This window comes from Notolabrus celidotus, chromosome 10, assembly GCF_009762535.1.
Source record: "Notolabrus celidotus isolate fNotCel1 chromosome 10, fNotCel1.pri, whole genome shotgun sequence".
Taxonomy (NCBI): domain Eukaryota; kingdom Metazoa; phylum Chordata; class Actinopteri; order Labriformes; family Labridae; genus Notolabrus; species Notolabrus celidotus.
Genome location: NC_048281.1, coordinates 8,806,252 through 8,822,062, shown reverse-complemented (window position 1 = coordinate 8,822,062; position 15,811 = coordinate 8,806,252). Strand labels below are relative to the sequence as shown.

Genomic DNA, 15,811 nt, shown 5'->3' with positions numbered 1-15,811 from the left:
CGAGTGAGAAAGTACAGCTTTATTTATACTGCATATTTCTAACACCTTGTTCGAGCTTAAGCAAATCAAAATCCCAACCCTAAATCTGAGTAATATTGAGGGTAATGGGATGGCTATAACCTATTCTGTGAGTTATTGGTGTAACCTAACCAGAGCAATACAGACAAGTGAGCTGCTCCTCTAATGATAACATTTTAAATGTAGGAAAAATGTAACGTCCTTCATGTGCTTGATTTTTTAGAAGGATATATTAAATCACTCAAACCTCTGAATTCAAAACAAGAAAGAAAAGAATCAGTTGCTCATGTTTATTAGAAAGACTAATTCATTTTTATTTCCCCTATACCCAGATGAAACACAGATTTCAGTAAAACCAAATAAAACAAAAAAACAGCTTGACAAGTACATTTCATTTCTCAATAGCTGGAACTGATGTGTTTGAGGCAGTGGATCCAGAAGTGCACTTAACATCACATCAATGTTTGTTCGCATTTAGCTGTTGGTCATTCTCATTTAAATACACACATCGCCATACGAGGCTAGTGTAAACATTGCTGTGTATTCTGTGACTGTCGGATCTGAAGGAATGTTTCCACAGGGATCAGTGAGCTAACAGTAAAAATCAAACAAAGCATTTGTTTCCATGTGAATGTGATATGCAAATAAAAACACAATATAAAAACAATTGCTGCATTGAGTAATGGCAGCCCTGCGTGTACTGATGTGTGGCTAATCTCTGTCCAAGATATTCATATATGTTTTCTTGCTTATTTATCAAACTGCATTTAAAAAAATATGAAAACTCATGTGATGTCATTGTTCCAGAAAACAAAAATAAAAAGAATGGACTTGAAGTACAAATCATCTGTAAAACAAACATACTATGTAGCACCAGTAGGTTAAAACAAATCATGCAGCAATTCGTGTTGGTTTCCTTCTTTTTGTGAAAAAATACTACTTCAAGAATTTTGGGGATACAGTTCTTTTTAGTGGAATCCAGTGCAGCTACCATCACTTTGGTATTGCATCATTAAATTATGGCCTCTTTGGATGTTTCTCCTCAGAATCCCCTGAACAGAGGTGAAAGCCGGCCATGGGTGTCACTCTGTCCTATGTTCTCATTGCAGCCAGGACTCCTCGCTTGATTGGTGCTGGGAAGACAAACGGGAAAAAGAAGAAATTGATTAGCCATTTTTGCAACCTCTGTCACGTTTTGAATGTTTGTTCATAAGACATTTAATTAATACCTTATGTAAGATTTTTCTTTATGATCTAACACATGCCAAATGTGCACTCATTTACAGATTTTAAATACAAAAGGATGCAAAAGTTGTCTGAAAAGTCTCTGATTAAGATACCCTGTTAATTCATGTGGCTAGGTCTCCTTCAAGGTCTGTTGTTTTCCCTAACAAGCCTCATCATGTTCGGATTTCAGTCATTAAATCAGTGTGAGAAATCTATTACTTAAACGTAAATCAAATTATCCTCAGTTTCATATCTGCCTCTCTTTTCACCCATGCTTTATTTTGTGCACGCTTTTCTGTCTCCCTTTCTTTTACAAGAAAGCCTACAATTTTCTTGTGATGCATGCAATTCACTTCCATGAAAATAAACCAAGAATAGAAGTGCTGCAGTTTTTCAGCATGAATCATACAGCACACTGTAAATGCTGTAATTCCTCTGCAGCCCGGAGAATGTAACTGGGCGGTAGTTGTTTTTCATGCCAAATCAAATTACAAGAGCTTGTTGTGTTTGGCGTGCTTAATCAGATAACTGCCAAAATAAAGTTAACAGCAAAATAAAGATGTTCTTGTTCAATGTTTATGATGTTTGTGAGCACAGGATTACTCCCTGCTGCTGCGTGGGGACAATAACTAAGGAGGAAAAACGATGAAAAGGAAAAGTACCTGGTTTTCCACAGGCCTTCACACACTGGTCATGTGTTTCGAAGCGATTCTGGTTTCCTCCACAGCCTCCGTACCAGAAGCGTGTGCAGCTCTTGCTGGGGGCATCAAAGTGCCACTTGAGGACAAATTTGGCACAAGTTCCCTCCTCTTTGGGAAGCTGGCAGATGTCTACTGCTGCAGACGCTGCTGTGAGGGAAGCTACGAGAAACAAAGGACAATTAGAGAAGCAGGAGATCACATGCAACTAGGCTACATACTTTATTAACATGAACCATAATGTGGAGTGTAACCACTGGTAATGTATCACTCCCATTCCACATAAAACATTGGCTATAACAGTGAGGATTTGCTTGTTATGGGATGAAATCAGTGAAATGCTTTTATGTTTCAATGAAGGAACAAAAGGTCTTCCACCCAGCAGACTTCCTTTCCTCGATAATCATGAGATAAAGATTTGGTTAGAGTAAGCTTTTTATTTCTGGGTCTATCTTGTGCCAATTCACTCAAACAATAATGAAGTCCTGACGACTTCCTTTGTGTGCCAAAAAACAAAAACAGTGAGCAAGGCTTTCCATTTATTCTCTCTGCGGTCCTGACTTGGCTCGCCTCGCTGTGACAAAAGCATAACCACTTTTTCCGTACTTGGCTCTCAACTTGTTCCAGTCATTGTGTTTACCTGAGGGGCAGCAGGATTTGGGTGAAGTGAAAACAAAGCACCTATTGTCTTTGCAAAGTGAGCAGGAAGTAGAATTATGTAACAGTGATGTAACGCACACACCACCGGTTGCTAGATGTCCAGATTTGTGCGGATCATTAGAGGCTGTCTGACACTCTATGATTTCTTAATGAGAGGAGCAAGACGGGGAAGCAGATACTTTATTCTCATGTTAGTGACTGTGTGTCAGGTCTCACCTGGAGCTGGGAGCACCGCCACCTGTTCAACCTGCTGCACTTTAGGCTGAGGCTCTGGCACTGAGGAGGAAGGGGATACAAATGTGATGTCAGATTTAGAAAAACAGCTGCTGACAAACAGTTCAAATGTTTAACGCTGTGCCCTGTGCCATGACCACAGAATACTGACCAAATAACCTCTGCTCTTGATAAACACAAATATGCTTGCAGTATTTTTTTAGACTTTTCAAAAGCATTTGATTCAGTCAATCTTCATATTTTTTTGCAAAAGTTGTTTAAATATAGTTTTCACGATATAACTATAACTGGTTAGAAAGTTATCTTTCCAAAGCAGACTACCATTTGGGGTCCCACAATGGTCCATTTTGGGACCTTTATTATTTTAAATCTATATAAATGATTTGTACTTTTCCTACGACTCTCAATAAAATTTTGCTCCTTCAGAAACGTTTCGTTAGGATGGCAACTCGATCGAACCACACGTCTCATCTGCTCCTTTGTTTCAGAAACTCCAGCTTCTTAATATCTATAACATCAATATCTCTCAAATATGTGTTTTTTTGTATAAAATACAACATGAAGGGAATATCCCTGATCACTTCAAGTCTTACTTCAAATTAAATTCACAGGTCCACTCTTTCTTCATCCTTCTAAATGTTTAACCTGTAAAAGTCAATTCTCGATACGTTTCAGGGGCACCAAATTCTGGAATATTTATTCCAATGTGGCCAAAAACTGTTGGTCTTTAAAATGTTATAAAAGATGCTTGAAAAACTTTTAACCACTTTTACTTAATTATACTCATTATGCTCAACCACATACTCATAAACAGGTATCCATACACATCATATTCATATTTTCTACTTTTGAATTCTGTTGATGTAATAACTGTATTTATATTAGAACACTATTTGGGTGGAGGCTTTGAATAAGCTCTCTGAGTTTTCTGCCTCTTCCTGCACTGTATATTATTTATCTTTGTTCTTTTTTGTGTATGTTTTTAATTGTGCAAATAACAAACAAAACAATATAAATGAAAACAGATATTTACACACAGAAAACTCTTGTGATTCACTTTCCTGTAGTATTTTTCCCTGATGTTGCTTCTTTCAGTCCAGTGTTAGGATGTGATCCACATTTTCTCAGTGACACAAATATGTATATATTTTCCTTTTTATATATTTCAACTATAATATTGTTTGCTCTGCTTCCTTTATCACTCCTGTCAGCCTAACTGCAGTCAAGCTGATTATAAGCTCATGTATCTTACACCATCACATCAGGGTGCTGCACATCCCCTCAGGTACCCTGACACCGACAACCACTCACCTGACCTCATGCAGTTTTTCAAGCAGAGGGCCTCAGTGTCGAACCTATTGTCATTTCCTCCACAACCTCCATACCAGAACTGTGCACAGATCCCGTGCTTTCTGTCAAAGAACCACTTAGCCTGATAGTCTTTGCATGGATTTCCAGCGTCAATGTCAAGTGAGCATGGGTCTGCAAGATCATTAACTAGAACATGCAAAAACAAACAAACAAACAAACAAAAAAAACAACAAAGCAAAAAACAGCGATGATGAGGAAAGTCAGAGGGAGAAGATGCTTTATGTTGAGGATAATTGTCTTCATTCTTCATGACATACAGAAATCACTGTGCTGTTAAAAGTGACTGAAAAGATATGAGTGTGTTTTGGGAAAGTGAAGGTGATCATTGACATTTTCATTATGGTCGATCAAAAGGAAGCATTCAACTGAACAGCATGACATGCTACTGACGGTTCAGGACTCTTGCATTGTTAGGAATTCTGATATGTGAAAACTAAAAGTTGTCAGTGGAAAGAAATAGGTTTAAATAAAGATTTCCACAGATTAATTGAAATGTTAGTTTGTTAAAATTATAGTTTCTGTTATTGTTAGTTCATTCAGTGCTAGTTAAAAACCTGTTCATACCCCTGATGGGATATCAGAGGATGAAACTCACTGACTTATTTATCTTAGAGTCAGTGGAGGTTGGACTATTTGAAGGCTCAGTTTTTCTGTGTGTCCCACAGAAAGCAGCAGCTGTAAAGCTTCACTCCTAAAACAAACACATGAGCTTCTCCATTGTTTCTAACAATAGGCATTTTTCTCTGAAGTGACGCAGACAGAGCAACCTCAACTCTTGTGTTTGTCACAACACATCATGGAAACAAATAACTCCATGAGTTTGTTTGTATAGCTCTTCTTAAATGCCCCACAGTATGTTTGAGCATGTAATAGGGATTGATAGATCTCAGAGTTGTGTAGTATTTTATTGAAATATTGCTGCACTGAAACAAAGCACGCTTTCCTCTTTAAGCTGTGCCATCAGGTTTTATTTATAACTTGAGCTTTGTGTGGAGACAGCGCCAAACACAACTTTATAGAGACCATTAGTGTTGATGCACAAGGGAAACACAAAGAATATATTTATGGGTTTGAGCTGAGAGTTCAAAGTCGTCCGTTGCTCAATCCTTTTGGATGTCAATGCAGAGTTTTACTGTTCTGATTTGTTGCTTAAGAGGTCAGAGGTCAGCAGAAAAATGTAAAACAAAGTATTTTTCCTGTTTTTTGCAAGAAGCCCCAAATTATGCTTAATCTGTTGCAGCATCACTTTTAAATCTACAGCATACGGATGTGTTAATATATTACAGAGCATTTAAGAAAATTCACCACTCTTATAAAACCAAGAAAGTTCCCAATAGTATGAGTTCTCTCAAAGAAGCTTTTCTTTGTGCTAAACTCTGCAGGCTCATCAATGTCCAGAACATACAACAAGGAAGATAAAATGTGACACACCAACATGCACATTCATGCACAGTCACTCACCAGTTTCTGGCTTCTCCAATGGTGCCGTATTTACAGTGCTGGTGCCATGGATGACTGGCTTTTGTTGTGTCTTAGGCACTGCTGCTTCTGTTGAAGTAAAAACAAACAATCATGGAGCAGTTTGCCAATGTCTGCACTAATTCAGGAAGTTTAAATATTCAGCTTTTGTTTGAGTTTAACACGTTTTCAACTTTGAGTAGTTAATGGCACAACTCCCCTTGAAACAAATGCTGCAATGTAAGTTTCAAACCCCCCAAAACGTAGCCATGTGGTCCAGTTAGCGGCAAGTCTAATACTAAGTATATCGTTATTTTGTGTTATGAAAGGGAGAGGTATCAATTACAGTTCTGTTTAACACCACCACTCATCTTGCAGAATAAGAGAATGCTTAATAATAAGTATCTGTATGCATGTTTATGGACTTACTTGTAGTGACGATGCCTTTGCGAGTGGAGACAACTTGTCCCTCTGCAGTATATGCAGTGACCACAGCATGATACGTTTGTGCACTCTCTAAGTTGTCCACAGAGAGCTCGGTGCCTGACACATTGGTCTTCAGAGCCAGGGCATGGTCATGCAGCCGGGTCACCGTCACCTCGAAGAAGACAAAGTGTTTGGGGTCCGGGCTGCTCCAGCGCAATTTCAAGCTGCTGGAGGTGACGTTAAAGACGTGCAGCTCATCTCCATCTGAGAGAGAGACGTACAGTGATATCAATGCAGGAATATGCATAACTTAGAGTCTAATGTCTGCAGAAAGAAACAGTGAGCCAGCAGCTAATATGGACAAATGTAAGACTGATGACGATAATCTCACTTTCCAATTTAAATCAGTAGTAACGATTAAAAAGACCAAACCAAAAAATACATCCAGTTCATTTTAGTGGCGTGTCAGTCTTACCTTGATGCTTTTTGTGATGGACTGCTTGATTATTTTCATGATGTTTCTGATGTTTCCTATAAATATACCAATACATAATGAATACATCATTAATATGTAGAAATAAACAACAGCTACTAGTGATGTAAAATAAAAATATCACAACACTTACTCCTGTTGGTGTGAGGATGTGACAGGGTTTTTCAGTGGCTGGTCACTCTGGAACCAGGTGCAGTTTTTGGAGACTTCAGGGGACATGTAGATTGCATTTTCAACTGAAAATAAAAATATAGTCATAGTCATTCACCAGGTTGTGGTTTAACAGATGGAATCAACGCCAAAATAGAAAAAGAAGTGTGCACACAGGCAACAGACATAGGTTGATCTGTGTTGAACTTACTGCTGATGTATTTGGGAAGCAGCTGGCCAAAGTTCTGGATGTGTCTGTCGTAAAAGAAGGAGACGCTGTCCAACCGTTTAAAGAAGACATCTGATGGCTCACTGGCCATGCGAGACAGGACACGTGCGTCCTCAGCGTTTATCTTCTCACCCACACCAAAGATGACCAAGAAGTAGCCTCTACACCTGACCTCAGTGGCGATACGCACCAGCTGCTCCTCTTCTTCGGCCACGCTTCCTGTCACAAAGAGAACCAGCATTCTCTTGGCACGCTGCAGAGGAGCCTTCTCAAACACCTGCTCCAATGTGGTTCCGATAGCTGCTGCCAAAGCTCTGCCTCCCTCTAACTGTGGCGTCTTCTGCAGCAGAGTGGTGATGATATCCTGAGACGATCCGTGCTCAGTCAAACCGATGTCCACGTGGATGGGAGAGACAGTTTTGTTGAGGAGGTACTCGTAAGGAGCTTGTTGGATCACAGACACTCTGGCATGATGAGGAGACAAAGCTGGATTTGAGGACACTTGAAGCTGCTCTACCATGTGGGCTATGTAGCGCTTAATCTCTGTAAAGACTGCAGGGTATGTAGTCTCAGAGCTGTCCATGATGAAGGCCATGTCGATGTCAACGTCTGTGGTGAAAGACCTCCTGTCTCTGCTGGGAAACAGGGGCACATAGTCACACATCTGGTCCGGAGAGCAGGTGTCTAGAGACAAGAAAAAACAGAAAATTAATGTTAATGTTTGTTGCTCCTACGTGGGGATGATGTACTTCTATGAAGACTCTTATTGGATTAATTCCTTTATTTCTCCTGGGACTTTTATACAATATCACACATGTTTAACAATATACAAACAGTACAGGATCTCATTGTAACTTTCTGGAGATGAACACAACTTTCAAACTTTGTTTTCTCACACTGGGAAATTAAACACTCATCGGATGCTGCAGGAAACAGATGTAGAAAAACACCAGGCTGCAAGAATCACTGAAAACAGATAAAGTCGTTACTATTGCACAAACACAGAACTCTTACCAAAGCAGATGTGGCAGTTCATGACCTTTTTGATGACTGAGTCATACTGTGCACTTCCAGGGTCGGGAAGGACAATAACCTGGGCCAGCGCTGTGTTGTTGACCTGGAGTGAAAACGAGAAAAATGTGGAAAATGCATTAAACCCTGCATGGTACACTTACAAAGGGATTCCCTAAGTTTTGCTTTTGCAGTCTAGTTCTTGAAGCACAAGTAAAGGATGAAATATGACCCTAACTGTGAAGACATTGTTTGTTATATTTTATTCTAAAAGTCCTGCAAGGAGCGTTGAGCAGGGTTTTTCAACAACAAAGATTCACAGTAATACTATGACTCCACTTCTCCGTCTGCAACATAAAAGTAAAATTTAGGAGAACTTGAATATTTATGTTGAAATTAGTGCTCACTGGTCTTGCAATTGATGTGCAATTGATGATGCTGTTAAGTGTAATTTTTCTAAAGGGATAGACCTTGTCTGATATCTGATTTGTTTTACCTGTAGTGCTCTGGTGAGTGCTCTGTCTTCACGGTTGACCAAGAACAGCGTGGCTATTCCAGCATTATGGAGGCGGAGAGCAGCTTTGGAAATTGCCTGCGCCTGTCCGGCTGTGCCTCCAACAAAGAAGATGGCCACCTTCCTCATAAGGAAACCACTTCGCACTCTCTTGAAGGTGTTCTGTGCCACAAAGCTCATGGCCATTTCCAAGTTGCGTGGCTTCTTGTTTTGGAGGGTCTGCAGTCCCTCGATGTGACGTATCAGGTTACGTTTCTTCATGGCATCAGCAAAGCGGATCTCTGTGTTCACCTCGTTGTTGTACAGGGTCAGAGCAACACGAGCTCCTCTGGGACAGTTGCTCTCAGCGATGGTGATGTCTTTTACCAGACGCAGGACGGTGTCACGCATGCTGTTGAAGTTCTGGCGGCTGCTGGTCTCGGAGACATCCAGGGCAAAGGCCAGCTCGGTGGGGTAGAGCGGGCACTCCTGCTGACCTAAAACAAAACATAGAGATAGGATTTATGGTAAAGTAACGGTGAAGTGCATAAACAGTCAGTCATAATCGATTCAGTATCATCGTCTGGTACTTACCGAAACAGCAAGCTGGTGAGAAAAAGGATAAAAATGTGGTGAGACGTTTTAGAGCACAAAACATGAACATCACTGATCTCATTCTACATTTTTGAAAGTTATGAAATCAAACTTACGACAGTTGTCCCTGATTTTCTTGACCAGGTCACATTGCTGAGGAGAAAGACACATAAACATAAATAAATATCTCAGACACATCTCAGAGATGGTTTTTAACACTCGGATGATTGAGAACGTACCACAACACCTGGTCCTCTGGGTCCCTTCTCACCCTGCAAGAAGAACCAGAGTTGTGTTAACAGCTGGCTGACATTTAAAAAAACATCACTTTGCAAACATTACTCAATCGTTTCCCATAATGTTGGGAACTTCCTGTGCAGTCATGTGTCTTGAGTTTAAGTGATGTGAATCCACGCTGACACCAGAGTAAAAACAGGTCCCACAAGTTAGATTAGAATTGAAATCATAACTTCACATGTCGTTCATTTAATTTATGATACTGGTTCAAACTTGGATGACTTGGTGTGATGACTGTGAGACATATGAGTGTTGTGATTTTTATGTGTATGGTTTTGATTATAGCATTGTTCTGCCTCTCTGCCTGGTGAGGTGCTGTTGTGTGTGCTCCTTCCTTTCCTCTGCTCTATGCTGCAGGTGTCCACCTCTAACACGATATTTGAGTTCATTTGAGTGTTAGAGAGGACAGTTTTGTAAACTTGTAGATTTTGTACATAGTGTTTATACTTTGGTGTGAATTGAAAGCAGTCCTAGGAGTGGTAGAGGAGAGCAGTCTTTTATTTCATGCATTCTTTTCTGCTGTTTTTCAGTTCAAGAGTTCGGTAAGTTTTTTTCTGGTTTATTTAATTCAAGGTGAGATAGTTTGGGTAATTAAAGAGATTTTTTGTTATTTTGGCATTCATCTTCACTGAAGTTTTCTGTTATTTAATGTTGTGTTAAATAAATTAAAGGTTAATTTGATCGTCCTTGGGAGTGAAGAAGGAGAGCGTCACTTTTATGCTGTGCTCTGGTTTCCCTCAGGGCTGGGCATTACATTGGACAGATCTTCAAATATCAGCTTCTTATTCAACAAAGTTGTATATTTATTAAAGATCCAAGTGACACATTTTATAATTTCAACAGTTAGTGTCATACTGTCCGCTCCAAAAATTTGTCAGTAAAGACGATGCTAAATTTAAAAGTTTAATAACAAAACTTTTAGTCTGTAATAAATCTAATTTATAGATGTGTTTTTAAAGATTGTATTAAAGTTTATACAAGTAGGTCTATTACAATAGTTTGTCTCTAAATGTATTAATGCAAATTACTGTAGATTTTTCCGTCTTTGTATAGGGCATAAACTCGATCACACCCATTCAGAAAATAATAGTTTATTTGACCAAACATTATCATTGCATCTTCATCTATATCTCACTTTTTATTTGACTATACACTATCTATATTTTAATTAATCTGCTTAGTTCTACTACATTATACTATACGTTGCGTTATCACAATCTTTGTCGCTTTGAACAAGAGAGTGAGCTGAATGCAATAGTAAATTGTAATCGTACAATCTTCAACAATGTACTTTAAACAAATGGTAAAACATTGTGTTGCTTACGTAAGGTCCAGCGTATCCAACCTCTCCTTTCTGTCCAGGTGTGCCAATGTTACCAGAGACACCCTGAGAAGAAGAAACAGAGTTCACTTTCAGAGCCATGAAGTCGTTCAAAAGAAGAACTTCACATCAACCATTTCTCAAAGACTGAATAGAGAACTGCACACTCAGTATTACAAACAAAACTTGTTTCCAGTCCTGTATCAGATTACTAAATGTACATGTGAAGACAGTATGAAATAAAAACATACCCTCTGTCCACGATTTCCTCTGGGTCCAGGTCCGCCTTGAGTGCCGGCGTCACCTCCTGCTCCCTGAAATGATGAAATAAAATGATTTAACATTTACATCCATCACAAGGAAGCCCATTAGATACAGTTTTAAAATGAAATTACAGTTTGCATCAGTGAAAATATCAGGGCTGTTTCTGTTACCTTTGGTCCTGGGAATCCTGGGAAGCCCTCATCACCCTGCAGAGAAAATGCACATGTTTTGTTAGTATTCTTCTACAAATACTGCCCACTGCTGCATGGTTGCATTTCCACGCTTCTTGCACTCTTTCTGTATTTGATTGGGGGTTGAGATGCCTTCCATGATTGCTTGAGTTTCTTTTTTTCTTTCTGTGCATGTGCTTTCTGAAGTTGCTGTGAGTTCAGCAACAGTTCAGTCACTTCAAGGTATTGTCATCAATTGTTGTTTTAACTACAGCTTGTAATTTTTACATTCTCTAAAAATCACAAAACATATTAGAGCTAAATCTACTTCATCCTTCATGTAATGCCTGCATGAATTTTCCTGAAGATCAGAATGCGTTGATACTTGCCTTTCTTCCTTTGGGTCCTGGGGTGCCAAAGCCATCTCTACCATCTTCACCCTATGACAATAAAAGACAGAAGTGCTCATCCACTTTCTTTTTTGAGTGTTATGTTGTTCAGCTGCAGACAACCTTTACTCTAAAAGTGACACAAGAGCAACACACTCTCCCTGACTCGTTGTAGGGGAGAGTGCATGTTACTACAGACCATTCAAAAACCCACTGCATACATCCTCCAGCATTTAAGACACAGTATGCAAAGAATTACTGTTCCACAAGGCCAATTATCCAGATAATGAATCAAAAAAACATCTGTTACTGTTTCATGAAATATTGACATTTGGTATTATAAAGAACATAACCATGACAGTCAGACAATAATTGATATATTAATTTTCCCAGATTTTACTTCAGGGTAATACAAAGAAGATGTGGATTCATTCTTACAGGTTCTCCACGGGGACCGAGAGGGCCTTCAACACCATTAGGTCCAGGGTCTCCTGGCTCTCCCTACATAGTCACAGAGACAGAGATATAAAGAGTTAACCCTTCAAATACACGTCAACGCTTTTCATTAAGAGTGAAATGTTTCTTTAAATTCTCAGGTCACTTTCTATAGATTTAATTACAATCATGTGTTTTTATTGCAGCATGATCTCAAGCAGAGCATTTAATGTTTTCTTTACAGAGCTCTCATGTTTGCTCAAATAGACGACACATGTGTGTCCAGACATGTGAGAGAGCTGGCTTATGCCTGTGTGTTTAAAAATGAAACAATTTATGGAAGAACATTAGCCACGGCAAATCACACTGCACTCTGTACCTTGCGACCAAGAGATCCTCGTCTTCCTTTTTCTCCAGAAGGACCCGGGAGTCCTCCGGGACCCTAAAAACAAAAAATAGGCATGATAGAAGATTGAGTGTCTCTTGTCATAATGAATTTGAGCAGATTTGTCAGTGTGCTGTGGAAATCTTTGAGACGTGTGCTTTTTTATGTCTAAGGATTTGGAACACGTCTGGTCTCTGTAGGTTCACTCCGACTTGGGTTTCATTTGCTCTGTTAGTTTATATTACTTGACTTGTATTTATATGTCACACATACAGCTGACATTGAATTTAATAAAATTGGTCCATCATGTGCACTTACCCTGGGTCCAGGGTTTCCACCTTCTCCTCCAGGTCCTGGAGGACCAGATGGTCCAGTAGGGCCCTTAAAACAGACAGACCAGAGTTTATTTCATATCAGAGCTGAACTTCAAACGCACTAGCAAAGAATGAAGACACATTTCTATTTGTTTCAAAACACCATTTACAGTCCAGTCAAAACTATTTGTCATGTTGCTTATGAAGCCAAAAAAAGTATTAAGAGGAAAGACAGCACGTGTTTTGGAGAAAGATGACAAACTTACTCTAGATCCAGCAACACCGGCCTCTCCCGGCTCTCCATCAGCTCCTGGCTTGCCAGCAGGTCCCTTCAATGACAAATTTGATTTACAACAACATTTACAAGAGTCCTGCATCAGGATACAAATCTTTTATGTGATCACCAAAATAAAGACTTACAGACTTCCCAGGTGGGCCTCTTCTGCCATCAGAGCCCTGAAAGATGGAGTTAAAAATAAGTGGATAAGAATAAAAACATGGTATGTCAGTATTTGGAAAAAAAAAATTGACTAAGGGAAAAGTTATTTACCTTTCGTCCAACTTCTCCGGGGCCTCCACTCTTTCCATCGTCACCAGGTTCTCCCTGCAGATCAGGAATCACAGTGAAACAAAACCCATCCAAGCATAAACAACTTTGGATTTAAACTGCTTAAGTGTAAAGTATTCTCATTTACATCCATGCAGGATTTTATACTACAGCAATTAAATGTGGGAAGGGGATATTACCGCTGGTCCTGCATCACCGGGGTCTCCTTTGGGTCCTCCACGGTTGTTATCTTGTCCACTTGTACCCTGTTAGACAGATATGACATTTCAATTCTTTCACACTTGCAGCGGCAATCAGAGTCAGCAACAAAGTGGCCAAATAGTTGCCTGAGGTGAAATGGTAGTGAGAGGAGGAAACTACATTCTGAATAATAAAACTCTGCCACAGGCAGGAAAAAAGGATTTAGTCACATTAATACCATGTAATCAGGAATTACAGGCACTAGCAGCAAGCTACTACAAGTGTGTTTTAACTTTGACCTCAATCACATGTAGGTTACTACTCTCTAATATTCACCACTACTATTGATGCATGTCATGAATGCACACAAACTCTGCAAGAAATATATATGCTATCACTCCACAATTAGCCGGGATCTGTTCAGGTGTCCATGTTTAACAAGAAATTGTGGATATTCAGATGGCGCTAGAGCCAATTCCCGTAATACTCACAGGGTCTCCTCTGATTCCAATATCTCCTCTATCTCCTCCTTGTCCTTTGAGACCTTTGGGACCCTAAAAGCAGTAAAGATGTTTTGTGAGAATTTATCAACACTTGGCAAAACACAGATAAAGATTGAAACAAGAAAAGCTAAAATTAAACCCACTCTTCTTCCAGGACTTCCTCTGTCTCCTGGGGCCCCAGCCACTCCACTTTTTCCCTGAAAACATACAGAAGATGTCAATTAAAGCCAGCAGTCATACATAAACCTCAGAGGATTATGATGTATTTCTGTTTATGAGAAAGATTACATATCGTATAATACACGTACCTCTTCTCCATTGATTCCATCGAGCCCAATTTCTCCAAATTCACCCTGCAACATGGTGACGGTTGGTTTGGTTATCATTGCACAAATCTACAGTCTGACAGCTTTATTGCAAAATACAAAAGAAGGAGAAAGAAACACCCACCTTTTCTCCTGAGTAGCCACGAGAACCCTGAAGAAGATAAAAAATATTTTAACACTTAAAGAAATCATGATATATGTACATGACTTACACTAATAGAAATGTATTTGTTCAATATTAAAGTTAAGTAAGTGCAGTTACCTTGAGACCTCTTGGTCCAGGACATCCCTGGAAACCCTGGGTTCCATTCACACCAGGAGGACCTCTCTCTCCCTGTCAATAAAGACGAACAATGAATAAAATACCACATAGAAAACAAGAGGGGGGACAAAATAGAAACACACAGATCATGATGACTGCTTAGGTTTCTGAAAACAGAAAGGCAGCATATAGATCAGTACATTTTACTTCCTGTGTCTAAAACAGTATAAAGAAAAAAATGTGTGAGGATGTAAAAACATGCATATGAAAGGCAGTCAGGCTTACAGGTCCACCCTCGTCTCCTGGATGTCCTTGGCTTCCCGGTGTTCCTGGACCACCCTGAAAGACAAAACAAGTCAAGTTATTTTCTGTTAGAATCAAAAGAAAGGTCTGTGTCTTAGTTTTCAAACATCAAAAGTATCTAAATGTTATTTGATATTGGATACCTTGGACCCTGAAAGTCCAACTGCTCCTCTGTCTCCTCTGGTGCCAGTACATTTGCATGGCACTCCACAGCAATCCCTCTCTGCAATGTTGTCCTGTGCAGACAAATGAAGCAAACATTACATAATCTATAAGGCAGGGATAAACTCCTCATAGTATTATGTCTGACTGATTAGCACCTACCAGTTCTTCCATTAGCTCATAGTCCAAATCCATGAGATTGACTCGTAGGGGTCTGGTGTACCTGAAGCCACGGCCAAACTCCAACAAAGTAGCTTCTTCAAATTTAGGCACCCGCTCCAATCCAACCAGGATGAAAGCGTTCACTCCTGTTTTGCACATACAAGAGGTTCAATAAACAAACGTATCCTCACTGTTTTGTCAAAAAGCTTTTATGGTGTCACAGAGGATTAGATGAGATCTTTTTACCTGACTCACGAAGCTCCTCAGCTCGCCTTTTCATTTCAGCATACGGGCCATCAAGACCATCAGTCAAATGAATGACAACCTACAAGACAGTTACAGAGTTTAGTTTCTCATGTCCTTACTTTCTTCATGACTTATTGCATTTGTATGTAAAAAAATAAAAATAAAAAAGTTTTTTATTGTCATTCTGATAGCTCTGTAGTAGCTTTACATGATTTTGTTGTCTTTGAAAGCAGTAATTTCAATGTAGAACTCCAAAAGCTTCTTCCACTGTTGCCGTGCTCCAAAGTTGTTACCATGATTTAAGTGGTGTTTTAAAATGACAGATTATGAAATATGGCTATACGTTTTCAGCCCTAAATCTGACCCGGGAAGTTTTGAAATGGAAAAAGAAAATCCCTACAAAGAAGTATTTTGTGAACATTTCTGTTTGGTAAGTGGTTCATTATGCTCTTTTTAAGGAGT

At 39.4% G+C, this 15,811-nt stretch overlaps 1 protein-coding gene across 1 annotated transcript in view; it reads right to left on the bottom strand.

The window, feature by feature from the left end:
• Nucleotides 1-294: 294 nt before the first annotated feature.
• Nucleotides 295-15,811, bottom strand: part of col6a3 (collagen, type VI, alpha 3) — a 31,201-nt gene continuing 15,684 nt past the window's right edge. The window contains exons 17-50 of the mRNA XM_034693670.1: nucleotides 15,350-15,428; nucleotides 15,104-15,249; nucleotides 14,923-15,015; nucleotides 14,762-14,815; nucleotides 14,477-14,548; nucleotides 14,339-14,365; nucleotides 14,197-14,241; nucleotides 14,032-14,085; nucleotides 13,877-13,939; nucleotides 13,385-13,450; nucleotides 13,188-13,241; nucleotides 13,058-13,093; nucleotides 12,904-12,966; nucleotides 12,642-12,704; nucleotides 12,318-12,380; nucleotides 11,942-12,004; nucleotides 11,504-11,554; nucleotides 11,115-11,150; nucleotides 10,932-10,994; nucleotides 10,684-10,746; nucleotides 9,302-9,334; nucleotides 9,179-9,215; nucleotides 9,063-9,074; nucleotides 8,472-8,965; nucleotides 7,979-8,081; nucleotides 6,947-7,648; nucleotides 6,719-6,821; nucleotides 6,568-6,623; nucleotides 6,096-6,356; nucleotides 5,670-5,756; nucleotides 4,149-4,334; nucleotides 2,820-2,879; nucleotides 1,908-2,105; nucleotides 295-1,151 (exon numbers count right to left, since the gene is read on the bottom strand). Coding sequence (XP_034549561.1) covers nucleotides 1,111-1,151; nucleotides 1,908-2,105; nucleotides 2,820-2,879; nucleotides 4,149-4,334; nucleotides 5,670-5,756; nucleotides 6,096-6,356; nucleotides 6,568-6,623; nucleotides 6,719-6,821; nucleotides 6,947-7,648; nucleotides 7,979-8,081; nucleotides 8,472-8,965; nucleotides 9,063-9,074; nucleotides 9,179-9,215; nucleotides 9,302-9,334; nucleotides 10,684-10,746; nucleotides 10,932-10,994; nucleotides 11,115-11,150; nucleotides 11,504-11,554; nucleotides 11,942-12,004; nucleotides 12,318-12,380; nucleotides 12,642-12,704; nucleotides 12,904-12,966; nucleotides 13,058-13,093; nucleotides 13,188-13,241; nucleotides 13,385-13,450; nucleotides 13,877-13,939; nucleotides 14,032-14,085; nucleotides 14,197-14,241; nucleotides 14,339-14,365; nucleotides 14,477-14,548; nucleotides 14,762-14,815; nucleotides 14,923-15,015; nucleotides 15,104-15,249; nucleotides 15,350-15,428 — 3,627 coding nt within the window. The 3' untranslated portion in view covers nucleotides 295-1,110. The remainder of the gene's footprint in view (nucleotides 1,152-1,907; nucleotides 2,106-2,819; nucleotides 2,880-4,148; nucleotides 4,335-5,669; nucleotides 5,757-6,095; nucleotides 6,357-6,567; nucleotides 6,624-6,718; nucleotides 6,822-6,946; nucleotides 7,649-7,978; nucleotides 8,082-8,471; nucleotides 8,966-9,062; nucleotides 9,075-9,178; nucleotides 9,216-9,301; nucleotides 9,335-10,683; nucleotides 10,747-10,931; nucleotides 10,995-11,114; nucleotides 11,151-11,503; nucleotides 11,555-11,941; nucleotides 12,005-12,317; nucleotides 12,381-12,641; nucleotides 12,705-12,903; nucleotides 12,967-13,057; nucleotides 13,094-13,187; nucleotides 13,242-13,384; nucleotides 13,451-13,876; nucleotides 13,940-14,031; nucleotides 14,086-14,196; nucleotides 14,242-14,338; nucleotides 14,366-14,476; nucleotides 14,549-14,761; nucleotides 14,816-14,922; nucleotides 15,016-15,103; nucleotides 15,250-15,349; nucleotides 15,429-15,811) is intronic.